Source organism: Sus scrofa, chromosome 13, assembly GCF_054392235.1.
Source record: "Sus scrofa isolate SSC_HxYL_T2T_F1_AM1 chromosome 13, Sscrofa_HxYL_maternal_Yorkshire_Landrace_v2.0, whole genome shotgun sequence".
Taxonomy (NCBI): Eukaryota; Metazoa; Chordata; class Mammalia; order Artiodactyla; family Suidae; genus Sus; species Sus scrofa.
The window spans coordinates 17,649,557-17,671,059 of NC_139395.1; the positions used below are offsets into that span (position 1 = coordinate 17,649,557).

General features: G+C 44.0%; 1 protein-coding gene across 32 annotated transcripts in view; it reads left to right on the forward strand.

The window, feature by feature from the left end:
- The window catches only part of BTD (biotinidase), a 61,918-nt gene extending 54,514 nt beyond the window's left edge, over positions 1 to 7,404 (forward strand). For all 32 annotated transcript variants that reach the window (XM_003483128.5, XM_084991800.1, XM_013981378.3 and 29 more), the window contains one exon: positions 3,943 to 7,404. In XM_003483128.5, the coding sequence (XP_003483176.1) occupies positions 3,943 to 5,115 (1,173 nt within the window). In that variant the 3' untranslated portion in view covers positions 5,116 to 7,404. The remainder of the gene's footprint in view (positions 1 to 3,942) is intronic.
- The last annotated feature ends 14,099 nt before the right edge of the window (positions 7,405 to 21,503 follow it).

Consider the following 21,503-nt stretch of genomic DNA (forward strand, 5'->3'; position numbering starts at 1 on the left):
TTTTTTATTACTCAATGAATTTTATTACCTTTATAGTTGTACAATGATCATCACAACCAAATTTTATAGCATTTCCAACCCAAACCCACAGTGCATCCCCCCACTCCCCAACCTGTCCCTCTTTTGGAAACCATAAGTTTTTCAAAGACTGTGAGTCAGTATCTGTTCTGCAAAGGAGTTCATTGTGTCTTTTTTTTAGATTCCACATGTAAGTGATGGCATTTGATGTTGGTATCTCACTATCTGACTGACTTCACTTAGCATGATAATTTCTAGGTCCATCCATGTTGCTGCAAATGCCGTTATTTCTTTCCTTTTAATGGCTGAGTAATTTTCCATTGTGTGTATGTACCACAACTTCTTTATCCACTTCTCTGTCAGTGGGCATTTAGGTTGTTTCCATGCCTTGGCTATTTGTATACAGTGCTGCAATGAACACTGGAGTACACGTAACTTTTCGAGTCATGGTTTTCTCTGGATAGATGCCCAGGAGTGGGATTGCTGGATCCAATGGCAGTTCTATTTTTAGTTTTCTGAGGAAGCTCCATACTGTTTTCCATAGTGGTTGCACCAATTTACAATCCCACCAACAGTGTAATAGGGTTCCTTTTTCTCCACACCCTCTCCAGCGCTTATTGTTTGTAGACTTTTTGATGATGGCCATTCTGGCCCAGTAAGGTAGTACCTCATAGTGGTTTTGATTTGCATTTCTCTAATGATGAGTGATGTTGCACAGCTTTTCATGTGTTTTTTTGGCCATCTGTATGTCTTCTTTGTCTTTTTTGATGGGGTTGTTTGTATTCTTGGTATTGAGCTGCAGAAGGTGTTTATAGATTCTGGACGTTAATCCCTTGTCCGTCCACTCATTTGCAAATATCTTCTCCCATTCTGTGGGTTGTCTTTTTGTTTTGTTTAGGGTTTCCTTTGCTATGCAGAAACTTTTAATTTTAATTAAGTCCCATTTGTTTATTTTTGTTTTTATTGTCATTACTCTAGGAGGTGGATCTTGGGAGATGTTGCTGTGGTTTATGTAGGAGGGTGTTTGTCCTATGTTTTCCTCTAAGAGTTTTGTAGCATGTGGTCTTATATTTAGGTCTTTAATCCATTTTGAGTTTATTTTTGTGTATGGTGTTAGGAAGTGTTCTAATTTCATTCATTTCCATGTGGCTGTCCAGTTTTCCCAGCACCACTTATTGAAGGGGCTATTTTTTCTCCATTGTATATTCTTGCCTCCTTTGTCATAGATGAGTTGACTGTAGGTGCATGGGTTTAATTCTGGGCTTTCTATCCTGTTCCACTGATCTATATTTCTGTCTTTGTGCCAGTGTCATATGGTTTTGATGACTGGAGATTTGTAGTGTAGTCTGAAGTCAGGGAGCCTGATTCCTCCAGCTCCATTTTTCTTTCTCAGGATGGCTTTGGATATTCTGGGTCTTCTGTGCTTCCAAACAAACTTTAAAATATTTTGTTCTAGTTCTGTGAATCTTGCTGCCTTTAGAATCCTGTCTTTATCTTTAACCTTTGCCATTTTTATTATAATATGTCTTAGTGTAAGTGTGTTTGGGTTCACCTTGTTTGGGACCCTTTGTGGTTCCTGTAACTGGATATCTGTTTCCTTCTTTAGGTTAGGGAAGTTTTCAGCCAGAATTTCTTCAAATACACTTTCCAGCCCTTTGTCTCTTTCTTCTCCTTCTGGGATCCATATTATGTGTAGATTGGCATACTTTATATTATCCCATAAGTCTCTTAGATTGCTCTCACTTTTTTATTTGGCTTTCTGTCTGCTGTTTGGATTGGGTAATTTCCTTTAGCTTCCAGATCACATGTTTGTCCATCAGCATTTTCATTGTCTGCTATTCATTGCCTTTAGCTCAGCTTTCATCTTGGCAAATGAGCTTTTCTAATTTTTCTTGGCCCTTCTTTATAGGTTCTAGTTCCTTTCTACAGTAATCTGCATTTCTGTCAATACCCTTTCTTAAGTCCTTTAGTATTTTTTTTAATGGCTGCACCTGCAGGATATGGAAGTTCCTGGGCCAGGGGTCAAATCATAGCTGCAGCTGCAGGCCTTATGCCACAGACACAGCAACACCATGGCTGGGCAACATCTGTGACCTACACTTCAGCTTGGGGCAATGTCAGATCCTTAACCCACTGAGAAAGGCCAGAGATCAAACCCACATCCTCATGGACACTATGTTGGCTTTTTAACCCACTGAGCCACAACAGGAACTCCCTAGTATTTTCATTATCTCCTTTTTGAACTTGATATCTACTAGACTGTTTCATTGTTTGTTCAGGGGAATTCTCTTGATCTTTTAATTCAGAGTAGTTTCTCTGTTTCTCCATTTATTTATATATTTCTGACTCTATGAGTTTAGGATAAACAGTTATCTACTGTGGTCTTAGAGGGCTATTTTATGTGGGAGCATCCCTGTGTAGCTTACATGGATTTAATATTTTTTGTGAACGCTGTAGTATGGATGCTTGCTGCTTCTTTCCTTAGTGTCTGCTGGCTATTATTCCCTTAGTAGCAGTCGTAGTTGTCGTGACCAGAGTCTGCACTGGGTGTTGAGTTGGGCCCTCCTCTGCTCCAAGGTTGTCATTGCACAGCAAAGCCCCTTCAGGCTGTCTCTGCACAGCTGACCCCTATGCTCTCCCTGGGTGTGTCCTCTGAAGCCTGAGTTTCAACACACAGCCTCCAGATGTACCAGCAAGCATGCATCTTATGCTGAGGAGCACAGGGGCGGTGGGCTGAGCCATCTGTGCCAGTCTCCATCTGTTCTGCCTTCTGCCAAGCACTGTTGTGCTCTCCTCCAAGCCTCTGAAGCTCCCTTTCTGTCCCAGCTTATCTCCCCACCAATGAAGAGGCTTTCCAGGGTACAGGAACCTTTCCTCTTTCACAGCTCCATCCCAGGGAAGCATGTCCCATTCAGCTTTCTTTCATTTTTTTCTCTTTCATCCTACCCAGTTACATGGAAATCTTGTGATTTTTGGTGGTTAAGATATTCTGTGAGAATTGTTCTACATTTTTTTTTCTTGGCCATACCTGTGGCATGTGGAAGTTCCTGGGCCAGGGAGCAAACCTGCACCATAGCAGCAACCTGAGCCACAGCAATGATAACACTGGATCCTTAACCCACTGAGCCACCAGGGAAGTCCAGATGTATTTTTGATGTATCTTTGGAAGGAGGTGAGTTCTACATCCTACTATTCTACCATCTTTACTGGAGCCCTCCAGGATGATAAGCACTTTAAAAATTATTATTATTATTATTATTTGCTTTTTAGGGCCACACTTGCCGCATATGGAGGTTCCCAGGCAAGGGGTCGAATCAGAGGTGTAGCTGCCGGCCTACCCCACAGCCACAGCATCACGGGATTCAAGCCGTATCTGTGACCTACATCACAGCTCATGGTAATGCCAGATGCTTAACCCATGGAGCAAGGCCAGGGATGGAACCTGCGTTCTCATGGACACCAGTCAGACTTGTTAACTGCTGAGCCCTGACATGAACTCCCTAAAATTATTTTTTAAGAGCACCAAACTTTCCCTTTAAAAGATTTTAATTTCACTTTACATACCCAGTAATAGTGCACTAGTGCCTGTTTGCCCATCCTTTGGTCAATGCAAGATAGAATGGTCTTTTAAATTTTTCTAAATCTTATGCAGATGAAAAATCATACCTTATTATAATTTTAATTTGTGTCTCATGACGAATGAGATCAGGCATCTTCTCAGATGTTTGTTAGCCATTTGTATTTGTTCTTCTCTGAACCACCTGTTCATATCTGTTGCACACTTTCAGTAATGGTTACTTTTTTCTTATTGATTCATGATAGTTGTTTATATATTTTGCATACAGTACAGGTGCTTTTCTCTTTTGAAATTATGAAAGGCAGTATTTAAAAATTCCATTTATTTATACCTTTTCTTTCCTCTAGGTCCTCCAGCGCCTGAGTTGTATGGCTATCAAGGGACAAATGTTCCTGGTGGCCAACCTTGGGACAAAGGAGCCTTGTCATAGTAGTGACCCAGGGTGCCCAGATGATGGAAGATACCAGTTTAACACGAATGTCGTGTTCAGCAGTAATGGAACCCTGGTCAGTCGCTACCGCAAACACAACCTCTACTTTGAGGCAGCATTCGATACCCCTCTGGAAGTGGATCACAGCATCTTTGACACCCCCTTTGCTGGCAAGTTTGGCACCTTCACTTGCTTTGATATATTGTTCTTCGAGCCTGCTGTCAGCATCCTCAGAGACCCTGAGGTGAAGCACATCGTATATCCAACTGCCTGGATGAACCAGCTTCCGCTCTTGGCAGCCATTCAGATTCAGAGAGGTTTTTCCATTGCCTTTGGCATCAACTTTCTGGCTGCAAACATCCACCACCCATCCCTGGGGATGACCGGAAGTGGCATTCACACTCCTCTGAAGTCCTTTTGGCACCACGACATGGAAAGCCCTGAAGGTCGCCTCATAATTGCCCAAATAGCCAAAAATCCACCAGGTCTCATTAGCACAGGGAACACCACATCGAAGATGGACATAGCCCATAGCAAGCTTTTAAAAATCCTGGCAGGGGATCTATACTCTGAGAAGGACGCTGAGGACATCCACTGTGATGGAGCCCCTGAAGGGAACATGAGCGCTCCCCCCACATTTAACTCTGAAATGATGTATGACAATTTCACCCTGGTCCCTGTGTGGGGAAAGGAAGGCTACCTCCAAGTCTGTGCAGATGGCCTTTGCTGTCATTTACATTACCTGAGGCCCACCCTGTCCAACGAGTTGTATTCCCTGGGGGTCTTTGATGGCCTTCACACCGTGCATGGCACTTACTATGTGCAAGCCTGTGCCCTGGTCAAGTGTGGGGGCCTTGGCTTTGACACCTGTGGGCAGGAGATCACAGAGAGCACAGGGATATTTGATTTTCACCTATGGGGGAACTTCAGTACTTCCTATATCTTTCCAATGCTTCTGACCTCAGGGATGACCCTGGAGACCCCTGACCAGGTGGGCTGGGAGAATGGTCACTATTTCCTGAGGAAGAGTGGACTGTCCTCCGGCCTGGTGACAGCAGCTCTCTATGGGCGGGTGTATGAGAGGGACTAGGGATGTTGGGGTGGGCTCAGGCTGACATGTGGGCCCTGCACAGGCCAAAGCTCACAGCCCCGGGACCACCTTTCCCCCCGAGAACCCATCCTGGGAGCTGTGGGGGAAGCCAGGGAGACTGATTGCACTAGTGTCTCTTCTTCTTAAGTGCAAGTTAGTGAGATGTTTTCTGGTATTTTCTAATCATATATTTTTTCAAGCCACATCTTTCTCCAGCAGATCTTTCAGAACAGTTTTTGGGGTTTTTTTGTTTGTTTGTTTGTTTTTGGTCTTTTGTCTTTTTAGGGCCGCACTTGCAGCATATGGAGGTTCCCAGGCTAGGGGTCTAATTGGAGCTGTTGCTGCTGGCCTACACCAGAGCCACAGCAGCGCCAGATCTGAGCCGCGTCTGCAACCTACACCACAGCTCACAGCAACGCCGGATCATTAACCCACTGAGCAAGGGCAGGGACTGAACCCGCAACCTCATGGTTCCTAGTCGGATTCGTTAACCACTGTGCCACGACGGGAACTCCAGAACACATTGTTTTAAGAGCACAAACAAAAGTAAATGTAGTTTATACATGTCCACAAAATAGCAGGTTATGTGTTTCTTGTTTTTGTTGTTGATCAGGTGACACCCAGGACATAAAACTTCACAACCTCAGATGTTTTCTAGGGTAAGAAACAAACTCAAAGCAAAAGCCATACACGATATGGTTGCCACAGGGACTTTTCCATTCCGTTTGGCCAGAATTCATGCACATGGACGGATGGTGCCAGTGCCACCAGCGGCATCAGCACTGTGGATCCCGAGGAGCTTTTAAAAATAGAAGGGAAGGTTTTTCTCACATCTGCCTCCCTGTCAGGAATAGGAATGTGTCAGGCAGGATGCAGAATGACTGGAAAGAAAAGGGTGCAGTGCCCCAGAGAGAGAGGATGGAAAAAAGTGCAGACGAGAGGGCCGCAAAGGGAACAGATGAGTAATAGGATTCCTGCGAATAGCGAGTCTCATCCAGGGATTCCAGACACCTTAATAAATCACACTAGCTCTGGGCAAGGGCCTTCCAGCTGCCCCACTGCGCGGGATGGAATGAGGCTGTGGATTCCTTCCCAGCCCGCCCGCTCTTTGCAACGGATTGAAGAATGGCTGTGGAGGTTGGTCCACGTTAGTCTTTCATTTATTCAGTCACTCAGCAGGTGTCCTTGGAGAGCCCACCAGGGACGGAGCAAGGACCTCCCAGAATATGAACTGCAGATGCAGAATCGGTTTTAGGCCACTGATTTCTGTATTGTTTGTATCCAACCTTTCAAAATCATTTTGGCTCTATGCATGGTAACTGTTTCAGATCATTTTTAAAGTGGAAAATCATTTTTGAAGGAGAATGGACAGTTAGCGTTCTGTGATTTGTCTCTTCAATGTGTGGCTATTTAGTCTTATCTCCTTTATAAGTTAGGTTTTTAAAAACACTATGTGCACATATCTATACAAAATGAAAAACGAACTTTCCCCATCCCCCCACCTCCACTCCAGTGTGGCCTTCCAGATCCTTTTCTGGCTTTTAGGATAATACAGAGCGTAAATCCTAGAGTCAGACTGACCAGCTTTACTTTCTCGGCCTCCCTGTTCACTTTTCACTGCATAGATCTCGACTATTTGACCTTGTTATGCCTGGTTTTCTTACTCGTGGAATGTGTGTTGAATCAGATGGTTGAATTGTGGGAAAGAAGCAAAGACCCACTGACTCACTGCCCGCTTGGAAAAGCCTGGAATGAGTCAAGCCTTCAGGGAATTTGCAGGAACAGCTCAGAATTCCTGAGGAAGCCCTGGAAGGTCCCCCTGGAATAGGACGGGGACCTCTCCCTCCAGATGCCGTGCTGACCGAGCTGGCTGAGCCATGGGCTCCGGATGTGGCTGCCCTGCCCCACCCTCCCCAATGCCGCGTCCTTGCCCTCAACCCCAGGGAGACAGAAATTATCTCAGAAATGCATATTCTTCCTTCCTGCCAAGATGATTCAAGTCAGACAGACAGAGGACAGCCCTAAACCCAGACTTAGTGGAGCTGCTTCACCCAATAAACATTTATGAAGCACCTGCTGGATGCACATTCTGCCTTTCTGAGCAGAGCACCGAGAACTTCCCCCCAAGTTACTTTCTGCTGACAATTTACAATGAACGGCTCATGAAGTAGAAATGAGGCGGACAAGAAATGATGATTTTTACAATAAAAAGAAGTAGTTGCCAGATGGCAGAACAAAGTGGAGACCAGAGGGAAATGAGTAAAATAAATCATTTTCAGGAAAAAAAAATACCTATGACTCACAGTTGTGATATGCTTTTGTCGGCTTGTAGTCCTGAAACTCAGGAAGCAAGTGGCTATCTTGACCATAACATAGAGGCAGGAAATCAAATGTATTTTTGGTGGACTCAGGCTTGGCTGGGGAAGTGGCTGGTCTGTGCGGTTTCTCATGAAGGTGCAGATGTGCCTATTTGCGGTTTTCCTCACGGAGGAGGTGGCAGGCACTGTGAGCCTAAAGTGTCCCCTTCTTGGTGAAGGTGAAGCCATGCTCAAAGCCTGTCGGTCCCAGCACCCACCACACCCGGTCCTGAGGTGAGGGCCTGCCCACCACCCTGGGCCAGTGCTGACCCACAGGCCACTGTGCGTAGTATCTTGTGACCCCATGGCCACGGCACATGGGACTGAGAGTCAGCATCAGACCCAGGCCCAGCCAGTCACAGGGCTGTCCGGTAGCCAGAGGTGGCCACACAGAAGCCCTGCCCAGAAAGGAACCGTGACATTCAGAACTGCTCCAAACCAATCACACACTAAACGAACAAATGATTTCTCCACAAAGTGGATTTATATAGGCAAAACTTTTTTTAAGGTCCATATTAATTAATTAATTAATTGTCTTTCATCTTTTTTTTTAAGGGCCACACTCGTGGCATATGGAAGTTCCCAGGCTAGGGGTCGAATCAGAGCTGTAGCTGCTGGCCTACACCACAGCCACAGCCACGCCAGATCTGCAACCTACAGAGCCACATGTGCAACCTACACCACAGTTCACGGCAATGCCAGATCCTTAACCCACGGAGTGAGGCCAGCGATCGCACCCGCAACCCCATGGTTCCTAATTGGATTCGTTTCCGCTGCACCATGAAGGGAACTCCAAAGGCCCATATTTAAAACAAAGGCTGGGAGTTCCCTGGTGGCCTTAAACCTCTAGGGTTAAGGATCCAGTGTTGTCACTGCTGTGGCTTGGGTCACTGCTGTGATGTGGGTTCGATCCCTTGTCTGGGAACTTTTGCATGGTGCGGGCACAATCAGAAAGAATAAAGGCTGATGTGACATCAAGCTCTGTGAGCAGGACCACTGTGGAGGCTTCAGTCTTTTGTCGCCAATCCTCCCTCCTTTATTAATCACCTGTACCCATGTAACAAATTATCCCCAAACTCAGTGGCGTCAAACAGAGTTGCTGTGGGTCAGGGGTCTGGGAACAGCAGAGCTGTGTGGTTCTGGCCCAGGGTCGGGCAGGGCTGGGTTGGGGCCGTCACACAGGGTGCCATTGGTGGGGGTGGGAGCCGGGAAATGACAGGCTCAGAGCCTGCCAATGGGGTTTCCCGAAGCCCCATCACCAGCCATGAGGACTGGGGTGTCAGGGATAGAGTAAAGGACAAAGTAGGTAATTAAATAGTTAATCCCACTAGAGAATCATAGATCGGGAACTCTGGGAGACCCCAGAAGTTGATTACTCAAGAAAGTGGGCTTGGGAGTTCCTGTCATGGCTCAGGGGAAACTAATCTGACTAGCATCCATGAGGACGCAGGTTCAATCCTTGGCCTCGCTTCGCTCAGTGGGTTAAGGATCCAGCGTTGCCCTGAGCTATGGTGTAGGTTGCAGATACGGCTCAGATCTGGTATTGCTGTGGCTCTGGTGTAGGCTGGCAGCTACAGCTCCGATTAAACCCCTGGCCGGGGGACCTGTGGTCCTAAAAATCCAAAAAAAAAAAAAAAAAAAAAAAAGGAAGAAAGTGGGCTTGCTTAACAAAACCACGCAATAAAAGCATGGGACACACCCTCAGACAAGAAAACAATGGTGGAATGAGACCTACATTCTGCCCATTCTCGTCAGCAAGTCAATGATACTTGAGAAGGGGCTTTCTCTGTAGTAACAGCAGAAATACAGGGGAAAGCTGACCTTATACTCAAACCTGAGATGATTTACCGTATTTTATATATGTTATCACCTCTTCACTCATTCCCACAGCACTGTGACAGTCCTGGTTGGGGCATATAGGGTCAGAAACTCCCTCAACTGACACGCAGGAGGAGTTAATGACGGAAGACTGAGGGGTGAGGAAGGTGATCTCCCACCCCCACTTTTCCTTTGACTATAAAGCTGTAGCTCCCTAAGTTCTCTGGACGGCACTCTCCTGCCTGCCCCCTTGTCTCTCTCACGAGCTCCTCTACTAATAAATCACTTCTTGCCTATCTCTTGGCCTCTCCCTGAATTCTCTCTGCACCAAGATGAGAACCTGCATCAAGCCCCGAGATATGTCCTGTGGTTTCTGATGGCAGGTGTGTGGTTTCAGCTGGGAGGATGTGGGTTCAAGTCCCATCCCAGAATGCAGTTTCAAAGGAACTGTGATAAACAGCAATTTAAACAACAAAAACAGTTTTTAAAAAAATTGAAATAAAACAATTTAAAAGGGAAAAAGCAGAAAGTTCCCTTGTAGCACAGCTGGTTAAGGATGTGGTGATGTCGCAGGCCACAGCTGTGGCTCTCGTTCAGTCCTTGGCCCAGGCACTTCCACATGCTTTGGGCACAGCCAAAAGTAATAATAATAAAAATAAATAAAAAATAAACTTTCCAAAAAATAAAGGGAAAAAGCAGTAAATCTTTGGGAGTATCCATTTTGAGCATAACATTTTCTTTCTTTCTTTTGCTTTTTAGGGCTGCACCCACGGTATATGGAAGTTCCCAGGCTAGGGGTCGAATCAGAGCTACAGCTGCCAGCCTACACCAGCAATGTGGGATCTGAGCTGCGTCTGCAATCTACACCACAGCTCACAGCAACACTGGATCCTTAACCCATTGAGCGAGGCCAAGGATCGAACCCACATCCTCATGGATACTCAGTCGGATTTGTTTCCACTGAGCCAGGATGGGAAATCCTGAGCATAACATTTTCTAATACACTGCTGCATCAATTTTTAAAAGACTATTAGATACATCAAAAGAAGGGGAAATCCTTACATTCACAGATAACAGAAAGGCATTTGTTTTCAGGGAAAAAAAAAAAACAAAAACACATCTTCCAAGAATGGTGGCAATCCAAATTTCAGCAACCATCAAAAAAACAAACAAACAAAAAAAACAAAAAACAAAAAACAAAGAAGGCTGTGTCGTCTGAGTTGTAATGCACATGTCATTCAAACTGCTGGGTATTGGGGGGTGGTCAGACTTAGGAGTGTGACGTCTGTCAGGATAATTACTGTGTTGAAGGGATAGAGAGACAAAGATGTAATAAGATCATTGGCATTATCAATGGTTCTGAAAAGGATAAATGATTTCATTATTTTGCTGTTAATACACCCCAATTTGGCCCCTGTAAGATTCTGTTTCAGACCCTTCCTAAGGGTTGGAAATATATGTAAAATGGACATACGTTACAAGACAGATTTGTTCCTGCAAAGTGGTACAACAGTGAAAAAATAAAATAAGAAATTAAATAATATTTTTAAAGCACAGGTTTGAGAGTGCTGAGACCAGGCCCAGCCTCCTCCTCTCTGGCTGTGTGACCTTGGGCAAGTTCCTTTACCACTCCAGGCCTAAGCTTCTTTCTCTACAAAAGAGTGGGTTAAACTAGAAGGTTTTCAGCTCAAACACCCTTTCTTTCTTCTCTGTTGTTTCTAATAGTAAATTAGGAGTCAATAACATCCACCATGACAGCGGCAAAGCTCCTATAGCAAAGCTCCTATTATAGAACACTTTGTCAAATAAACAGAAACAAAGACTTAATTTGTAACATGAATCTTCTCTCCCTTAGGCTGGAGGAGGAAACTCTTCCCATTTCATTTGCTACATATGCTTAGATTTTCATGTTATTGTTGTGATGATCTATTGCTAAGGAGCAGAACTACTGGCTTGAAATAAGCACTTTAATTTGCTCATGGATCTGCAGGCAGGAACCATGTGGAAAGGCTGGCTGTGCACCTCTCTTCCCAGCTGGAGTGGCAGCTGGCAGGCTTTGCTGGGCCTTTACCATGTCCTGCCACATGGTGGTCTCAGGAGAGATGGGGCCCAGAGAGACAGGTAGGGAAAGCTGCCCCTTTCTGAAGGCACCTCTGCCACATCTGAATGGCAAAGCTTCGATAGAGTCCACCTACATTCTAGGGGAGGAAACAGACCGTCCCTTGGTGGGAAGAGTGCAAAACAATCTGTAGCTATTTTAAATATATCTCAGAGTAGCCTGCTTTATTGATATCAGTTTTTATTTATTGAGTCTTCCTATTAGGAAACTGAGACACAGAGATGATAATCAATGGGCCCAAGGCCACTCAGCTGTAGGTAAGCCTGGTTTTGAATCCAGGCAGTATGTGTGTCGTAAAGTAATGAATGGGGAGTTCCTGTTGTGGCGCATCAGAAATGAATCTGACTAGGAACCATGGGGTTGAGGGTTTGATCTCTGGCCTCGCTCAGTGGATTAAGGGTCCAGTGTTGCCATGAGCTGTGGTGTAGGTCGCAGACGCGGCTCGGATCTGGTGTTGCTGTGGCTGTGGTGTAGGCTGGCGGCTACAGCTTTGATTGGACCCCTAGCCTGGGAACCTCCATATGCTATGGGTGCGGCCCTAAAAAGACAAAAAAAATTAAAAAAATAAAGTAATGAATGAGCTAGGCTGTTCTTATCATAATTTTATGTATTTATTAACAGCAGTGATAAAGCGTGAAGCACTATGCAAGAGTGTGGCCTTTCCATATTTTGGGCAAACACCCTTCTCAAGTGTAGATGATCACAGCTGCCTTTTTGCTGCGAGTCTGTGGGCCCAGAGAATGATGCCTGTGGGTGCGTGAGGGGGCTGCTCAAAGGCAACTTACCAGGAATCTTTGTTTTTCTAGGCGTGAATCTTGCAAACAAGATAAAAGTCTTCAATTAGCATTTTCTCTTTTTTTAAAGACTACCGGGGAAAAAAGGGGGGAGCTCCCCTGTGGCACAGTGGGTTAATGATGTGGTATTGTCACTGCAGTGGGTTGGGTTGCCACTTGCCTGCAGGTTTGATCCCTGGCCTGGAAACTTCTACATGCCAAGGTAAAAAAAAAAATGAGAATCAGGAAACCAGGATATAACATGGGTACAACAGAAAATAATTCAGAAAGAGTAGAAATTACACTGGCACACATATGCACAGTCTCCTGTGGACACTCATCAGACGGAGAATGAACAAAGCCCTGGTCTACACAGAACGTGTGCTTCAGACCCTGTATTTATTTATTTATTTATTTATTTATTTATTGTCTTTTCTAGGGTCGCACATGTGGCATATGGAGGTTCCCAGGCTAGGGGTCAAATTGGAGATGTAGCTTCCAGCCTATGCCACAGCCACATGGGATCTGAGCCACGTCTTTGATCTACACCACAGCTCACGGCAATGCCGGATCCTTAACCCACTGAGTGAGGCCAGGGATCGAACCCGCAACCTCATGGTTCCTAGTATATTTGTTAACCACTGAGCCACAACAGGAACTCCTGTGCTTCAGACCCTGGACAGCGATTACCTGGTTAATGAAAGTAGTGTCTCCCTCTGCATCCTGTCACCTAAGTGACGCCAGGCTGCTCCACCGGGGTGGACAATGGGAGGTCTTGGTGCCATAGCGATTGGCACCAAGGCAGCCTTGCAGTCACTCAGGCCTGGTCCATTTTTCTCTCATCCACACCCCAGCAAGCATCACCTGCAAGTCTGTGAAAGCCACACATCTTTGATCCAGTGTCTCCAAACCAAACTCGAAGGCAGGCTGGCCCTCCCACTTGCGAGACTGCAGTCCAAGAGCCACTTAGCCCACCTGGGCAAGGCCTGCCTTCAGTCCCTCTGGTTTCTCTGTCTCTTCAGGGAAAATGAACAATCATTTCTCTTGGGTAGCTTATTCAGCACTTTGTGTCACTCCCTTTCCTCTAAATGTTAGATACCCACCCTGACCCGAGACCATGGAGCTCCCCACCATATGTGACACAGTGAACGAGAGCTTAAGAGAGGTTATGTAACTTACCAGAAGTCACCTAGGTTGACTTTGCAAGTCCAGGAATTTGACCACATGGCCCTGCTGCCTTCCCCTAAACACAAGGGCTTGGGTTTTTCCCCATGTCTGCTTGCTCATTGGTGGATGGCATGGAGCCTGATTTATCATGCATAATGCTTGCTGGTTCTAAACAACTGTCCCGGCACTTAGTACATGCTCAATAAATGCCTGAACCAAGTGTATGGAGGTCAAGGTCATCTCTGGGGCTGCACAGGCCTAAGAACCTGAACGCAGAGTTGAGCTGCTATCTCTTGCACACTCCCTACTCTAGGAAGCAAAGTGACTGCGGGCTTCAGCTGCTCACCTTGAAATCTATCTCTGTGCTGGCTGGGAACCAGGCCTCCACAGACTGAGAGCCATTCCTGAGGAAGGCACCACCTCAGGTTGGCCCACTTTGGCTCCAGGACTCCCCAAATATTCTGTCAAATCTTCACTACAGGACAATCTGGCAGTCGAGGGGCTCCCACTCAATTCTGGAAGCTGCCCTCCTCTACTGGGGTTAGACTTGCGCTATGCTAAAGCCTCGCAGCCACTCCAGCTCCATCCCTATTTCGTGCCCAAGCCTCTCTCCTGGCCCTTGCACAGTAAAGCTGGAGGACCCAGAGTAGCAGTGACGATATAACCTTAGCTATTTCCTTCCCCTCTATGATTTGGGAAAGAACCAGAGCTTTCTTCTTTGTGCTGCCTTCCCACACTCGAGCCCCTACCCCCGCACCAACCCTGGGAGATCCGTAGGGCTGTGAATTCCATTTCTCAGACGGGACTTCTGAGGTCTAGGGAGGTAGTTACTCGCCCAAAGATCAGCCAGCCAGGAAGTGGCAGAGTTGAGCTTCTGAGGTCTTCCCACAAGCCCATGGAATACACAGGCAGTAATGAGGAAACTAATACCCTGCGGGCTTATTATGCGCCAAGCACCTTCCATATCTTTTCTCATTTAATTTCCACCACAACTCCATGAGGGATGTACAATTGCTGTCCTCATTTTACAGCTGAGGAAAGTGGGGCAGGGAGAAACTAAGTGGTTCACCCAGCCATGAGGTGGCAGAGCCAGAATTCCTACCAGGGCAGCCTGGAGCCTCGTTCTTCCCGGGTCACCTCCTCCTCATGGCAGTGATGTCCCAGCCGTGCAGAAAGGGGCCACCAGCCACTGCTGTCCACAGGGTCTGATTCTACCCACTTCCTCATGAAGGATACACTGACCTTGCCCACCTCAGCTCCCAGGCCAGAGGAGACGTATTCTTGCTTCTAAACACTGCTCCCTTTGCTTTTCCACAATTTGAATCCACATAAGACATGACAGTTGATATATCTGTGATGGTGAATTTTATGTGTCCACTTGCCTGGTGAAACATTACCTCTGCACAGAAACAGACTCACAGACACAGGGAAGAGACTTGTGGTTGCCAAGGGTGTGGGGGAGGGAGGGGAGGGACTGGGAGTTTGGGGTTAGTAGATGCAAACGATTACATTTAGCATGGATAAGCAATGAGGTCTTGCTGTACAGCACAGGGAACTCTACCCAATATCTTGGGATAGAACATGATGGAAGATAGTATGAGAAAAAGAATATATATGATTGGGTCACTGCTGTACAGCAGAAATTGACACAAGAGTATAAATCAACTATACTTTTAAAAGAAAATAAAAAAAGAAAAAACCCAAAAAAGCATTGTCTAGATGTGTCCGTGAGGGTGTCTCTGGGGAAGATTAGCAGTTAAAATCAACGCACTGAGTAAGAGGACCACACTCACCAGTGTGAGAGGCATCGTCCAGTCTGCTGAGGGCCCAGGTGCGGACACAGAGGTGGAGGAAGGATGAACCTGCTCTTTGTGTTCAGGCCCAGACATGACCTTCTCCAGCCCTCAGACCCTCCTGTTGCTGGGTCTCCAGCGTGCTCAGGGCACAGGCTGGGATGTCTTGTCTCTAACCACAAGCCAGTTCCTATGAGAAACCTCCTATATAATTTTGTCTCATTTCATTTTGCTTTTTAGGGCCACACCTGCAGCATACAGGTTTCCCAGGTAAGGGGTGGAATTGGAACTGCAGCTGCCGGCCTACATCACAGCTCACAGCAACGCTGGATCCTTAACCCACTGAGCAAGCCTAGGGATCAAACCCACATCCTCAAGGATACTAATCGGGTTCCTTACTGCTAAGCCACAATAGGAACCCCTATATTGTAAAAATATGGCTTGTATTCAGTTTTAGGTTTGGTAAAACTACCTTTAGTGCTTCTTATGATCTCTTCCTTGTAAGATAATGGGTGGTTTTTGTTTTCTCCTCTTTGCTCATCTTTCTCCATTTTCTACTATACATTTTCTACTATACTATACATTTTCTACTATACATTACTTTGTATATGAAAAATGTACATATATTTGATGTGAAATTGACACCTGCTTTCTTCAGTTGATAGTAAATCTTATCAAATACAGTTCTATAAGTGGAACCTTGATGTTTAAACAAAACTGAGTTTTTTCACAGACCTCCCTTGGAACAAAACACCTACTGTGGCAAATATCTAATATGTTTACATCTACTTTTTTATTCTCTTGTTCTTTGCAAACATCTCCATTTGGAGGCAAATCTAAACTAGTTTCTATTTAACATTTGTGAGGAGGGAAACAAAAGAGGTACAGATACAGAAGGATGTTGAACAGGTATATGTGGAAAGAGCTGCTTAAAATTTTAGAGCCAATTAACATTTACCATTTTGAAACATCTTTCTGTATGACTACTGAATTTTTAGAAAACCATTTTAGCCACTGTTCTGTGCATATATTTTTCCTTTTTAAGAACCACAATTACAAAACACCCTCTCATCTAGAGGACCCAGCATAGCATAAACTTTCAAGATATTTACCAAATATCTCCATTTTGCCATTATTTCTTTAGCTTTGTCCCTCTCCTTTACCAAGATTGGCTTTGTGAGATGCCAAGCCAGATGGCATTCGTGGGTCTATGTTACTAATGAAGTGAAAAACAAGTCACAGATTTCTGGGACAGCTTGGTTACTTTTCATTGTCATCAGCATGAGTGACAGATTTAAATCAGCCTTGGATGTGAAGGCTTATATTATCTGAAGCAAATTCCAAATATCATTATCATTTCATTATAAATATTTCAGTGTTTTTAAAAGATAAGGATTCCTTTTAAGGCATAATCACATTGTCACTATCACACCTAGAAGAAATTTACTATACTTCCTTAAGGTTAATTATTCATTACCTATAGTCTTAAATGTCAAAACTGCTTTTCTATTTTAAAAAAATTTTGTTTTTGGCTATGGCGTGCAGTGGCTTGATATGGGATCTCACTTCCTATGCTAGGGACTGAACCTAGGCCACAGTGGTGAAAGTGCTGAGTCCTAACCACTAAACCATCAGGGAATTCCACTTTTTTTGATAAAATTTACATGCCATAACATTCACCATTTTAAAGTATACAAATCAATAGATTATCTGCTTTTGGAACATTTTATTACCCCTATAGAAACCCTGGACCGATGAGCTGTCACATCCATCCCGCTCTCCATCAGCGGCAACTACTAATATCCTTTCTATCTCTGGATTTGCCCACCCTGAACATATTATGTAAATGGCATCACACATTATGTAGTTTTTTGTTTGTTTGTTTGTTTGTTTGTTTTTTGTCTTTTTGCCATTTCTTGGGCCGCTCCTACGGCATATGGAGGTTCCCAGGCTAGGGGTTGAAGCGGAGCTGTAGCTGCCAGCCTACACCACAGCCACAGCAACGCAGGATCCGAGTCTTGTCTGCGACCTACACCACAGCTCTCGGCAACGCTGGATCCTTAACCCACTGAGCAAGGCCAGGGATTAAACCCGCAACCTCATGGTTCCTAGTCGGATTCATTAACCACTGTGCCGCGACGGGAACTCCAATATGTAGTCTTTTGTTCCTAGCTTCTTTCACTTAGTGTAATGTTTTCAAGGTTTATCCTTGTGTAGCATGTATAAGTTCTCCCTTGCTTTTTTACAGTTGAATAATATTTTATCATATGGATATATCACATTGTTTATCCATTCATAAGTGAGTGGACATTGGGTCCTTTCCATTTTTTGGCTGCTAGGAATAATGCTGCTATGAACATTCATGTACAAGTTTATGTGTGAACATACATGTGTTTTCGACTCCTTGGCTACAGGAGTTTAATTGCTGAGTCATATGGTAAGTCTGTCTAATTATTTGCGGACTGTTTTCCAAAGGGGCTGTATCATTTTACGTCCCTATTAGCAATGTTAGGAGGATTTAAATTTCTCCATATCTTTGCCAATGCTTGTTAAAATGACAGCCAGCTCAGTGGCTGTGGTTTCTCACTGTGGTTGTGCTTTTCATTTCCTTAGTGGCTAAAGGATGTTGACTATATTTTCAAGTGCCTATTGGCCAACCGCGTTATCTTCTCTGGAGAAACTATTAAAACATTGAGCCCATTTAAAAAACTGTATTGTCGTTTCATTATTTAGTTGTAGGAGTCCTTTGTATACTTTGGATATTAGACCCTTATCAGATAAATGATTTTTGCAAATATTTTCCCCATTTGTTGGTTGTCTTTTCACTTTTTGATATTGCCTTTTGGTACGCAAAACTTTCAATTTTGACGAAGGCTAATTTCTGTTTTTTTCTTTTGGTTGCTTATGTTTACCCAATTCAAGGTCCCAGACTTACGGTTACACTTTCTTCTAAGAATTTTATGGATTTAGTTCTAACACTTAGATCTATGATGCACTAAAGTTAATTTCTGCAGATGTTGTGAGATAGGGGTCTAAATTATTCCTTTGCATGTGGACATCTAGCTGTCCCAGAACCATGTGTTGAAAAAGATTATTCTTTCCCCATTGTATTGCCTTGGTTCCCCTACTGGAATCTAATGACTTTAAGTATATAGGCTTATTTCTAGACTCTCATTTCTATTCCACTGCTCTGTATGTCTGTCCTTAAGCAAGTGTTACACTTGTCCTTGTACAGTTGTATATGCTTGTCCTTGTCCTTATACTTGTAGCTTTGTAGTAAGTTTTGAAATTGGGGAGTGTCAGTCCTCTTTGTTCTTTATCAAAATTGTTTCCGGAGTTCCTGTCGTGGTGCAGTGGAAATGAATCTGACTAGGAACCATGAGGTTGTGAGTTCGATCCCAGACCTCACTCAGTGGGTTAAGGATCCCGTGTTGCTGTGAGCTGCAGTGTTGGGCACAGATGCTGCTTGGATCTGGTATTGCTGTGGCTGTGGTGTAGGCCAGAAGCTGCAGCTCCGATTCAACCCCTAGCCTGGGAAATTCCATATGCCATGGGTATGGCCCTAAAACAAACAAACCTAAAACAACAACGACAACAAAAAATTGTTTTTTATATTGATCTTGTATCCAGCAACTTTGCCGAACTTATCAGCATTAATAATTTTTTGTTGTATTTTTCAGGATTTTCTATATATAAGAACGTGTCATCTACAAATAGATTATTTAACTTCTTCTTTTAGTAAGGATGCCTTTTCTTTTTTTTCCTGACTAATTGTTCTGGCCTCAACCTCTAGTACAATGTTGGATAGATGTGGTCAGAGCAGACATCCTTGTCTTGGTTTCTGATCTTAGAGGGAAAGACTTCAGTTGTTCATCATTAAGTATGATGTTAGCTGTGGGCTTTTCACAGATGAGGAAGTTTCCTTTTACTCCTAGTGTTCAGTATTTTTATCATGAGAGGGTGTTAAATTCTTTTCCTCCATCAACAGCAATAATCAAGTGTTCACCTATTCTATTGTACTGTTAGTATATTACATTGATTCACTTTTATATGCTGAAAATATATTCCTAGGATAAATCCCATTTGGTCGTGGTATATAATACTTTTAAAGTATTAATGAATTTGATTTGATAGTACTTTTTTGACAATTTTTGCAGCTGTATTCATAAGATACATTCATGGTGAACAATACTTTCTAGATGGCAGTGACTTGGTCCAGTATTATTTTGTTGATAACTTCTATGTCTATATTCATAAAGAATATTGATCTGTAGTGTGCCTTTCTTGAGATGCCTTTGTTTGGTTTCGGTATCAGGTTAATACAGAGTGAGTTGGGAAATGTTCCTTCCTCTTCTATTCTTTAAAAGTTCACAAAAGATTGGTATTAATTCCTTGACCGTTCTGTAGAATTCACCTGTGAAGTCACCTAGTTCAGTCCTATTTACAGGCTCCATTTCCCCCCCCTTTTTTTTTTCTTTTTTTACTTTTTTGCTTTTTAGGGCCACATACACAGCATATAGAAGTCCCAGGCTAGGGGTCTAATTGGAGCTGTAACTGCTGGCCTATGCCACAGCCAAGTGGGATCTAAGCCAAGTCTATGACCTACACCATAGCTCTCAGCAACGCTGGATCCCTAACCCACTGAGCAAGGCCAGGAATCGAACCTGCATCCTCATAGATCCTAGTCGGATTGTTAACTGCTGAGCCACGAAGGGAACTCTGAGGCTCCACTTCTAATTTGAGTTCTCTTGCTATTTCCACCATATCTAGTTACTTCCTCTACTGAAGTCTTGAACCCCTTCCAAATCATCCATGAGTGTTGGAATCAACTTCTTCTAATCTGCTGTAATGCTGATATTTTGACCTCAACCCATGAACCATGAGTCTTCTTCATGGCATCAATGAATGGTGAATCCTTTCCAGACGGTCTTCAATTGACTTTCCCCAGATCCATCAGAGGAATAACTATCCAAGGCAGCTACAGCTTTGCAAAATATATTTCTTAAATAATAAGGTTTGGAAGTTGACATTATTCTTTGGTCCATGGGCTGCATAATGCATGCTATGTTCGCAGGCATGAAAACAGCATGGATCTTGTACATCTCCATCAGAGCTCTTGGGTGACCAGGAGGTAGGGAAATAACCAGTTGGTGGAGCAGTCAGAACACACACATTTATTGAATTCACCATCTTACAAGGCTGTGGTTCGTGGTGCCCCCAAATGGTTATTATAGTAACATCAAAGATCACTAATCACAGGTCATCATCATAACAAATATAATTAAGAATTTTTTTTTTTTTTGGTCTTTTGAGGGCCACACCTGTGGCATATGGAGGTTCCCAGGCTAGGGGTCTAATCAGAGCTGTTGCTGCCGACCTACACCACAGCCACAGCAATGCCAGATCGGAGCTGAGCCTGTGACCTACACCACAGCTCATGGCAATGCCGGATCCTTAACCCACTGAGCAAGGCCAGGGATCGAACCCACAACCTCATGGTCCCTAGTTGGATTCGTTTCTGCTGCGCCACGATGGGAACTCCAAGAATAAAATTTGAAATATTGTGACAAATACCAAAATGTGACAGAGATATGAAAAGAGCATACATTCTTGGAAAAATGATGCCTGTAGACTTATTCAATTCAGAGTCAACATAAATCTTCAATTTGTAAAAAACACAGTATCTGTGAGGTGCAATAAAGCAAAGCCCAATAAACAAGGTATGCCTGTATTGTACAAAACCTTTTTCTCCTATTAGCTCCTTTTCCCCCCTTTGTGATGTTATTGTCAGAATTCACATTTTTATACATTGTGTGCCCAAGAACACAATTTGTAATTATAGCTTTATGTAGTTGACTTTTTAAAATGAAAATTGAAATTTTTTTGCTGCACTTGTGGCATGTGGAAATTCCCGAGCCAGAGACTGAATCTGCATCACAGCAGAGACCTGAGCCACTGCAGTGACAATGCTAGATCCTTAACCCTCTGTGCCACAAGAGAACTCCTGTAGTTGACTTTTACTTCTTTTTTTTTTTTTTTGTCTTTTTAGGTCTACACCCATGGCATACAGAAGTTTCCAGGCAAGGGGTCAATTTGGAGCTGTAGCCACTGGCCTACAGCAATGCCGGATCCAAGTGGCATCTGCAACCTACACGACAGCTCACAGCAATGCCCTAATCCATTGAGCAAGGCCAGAGATCAAATCCACACCCTCATGGATACTAGTCAGATTCATTTCTGCTGATCCACAATGAGAACTCCTGTAGTTGACTTTTAAATCAGATAGGAGAAATAACAGTTTACAAAAAATAGATTTATATTGTCTTTCAAACTTATTTGGCTGTTATCTTTACTGTTATTC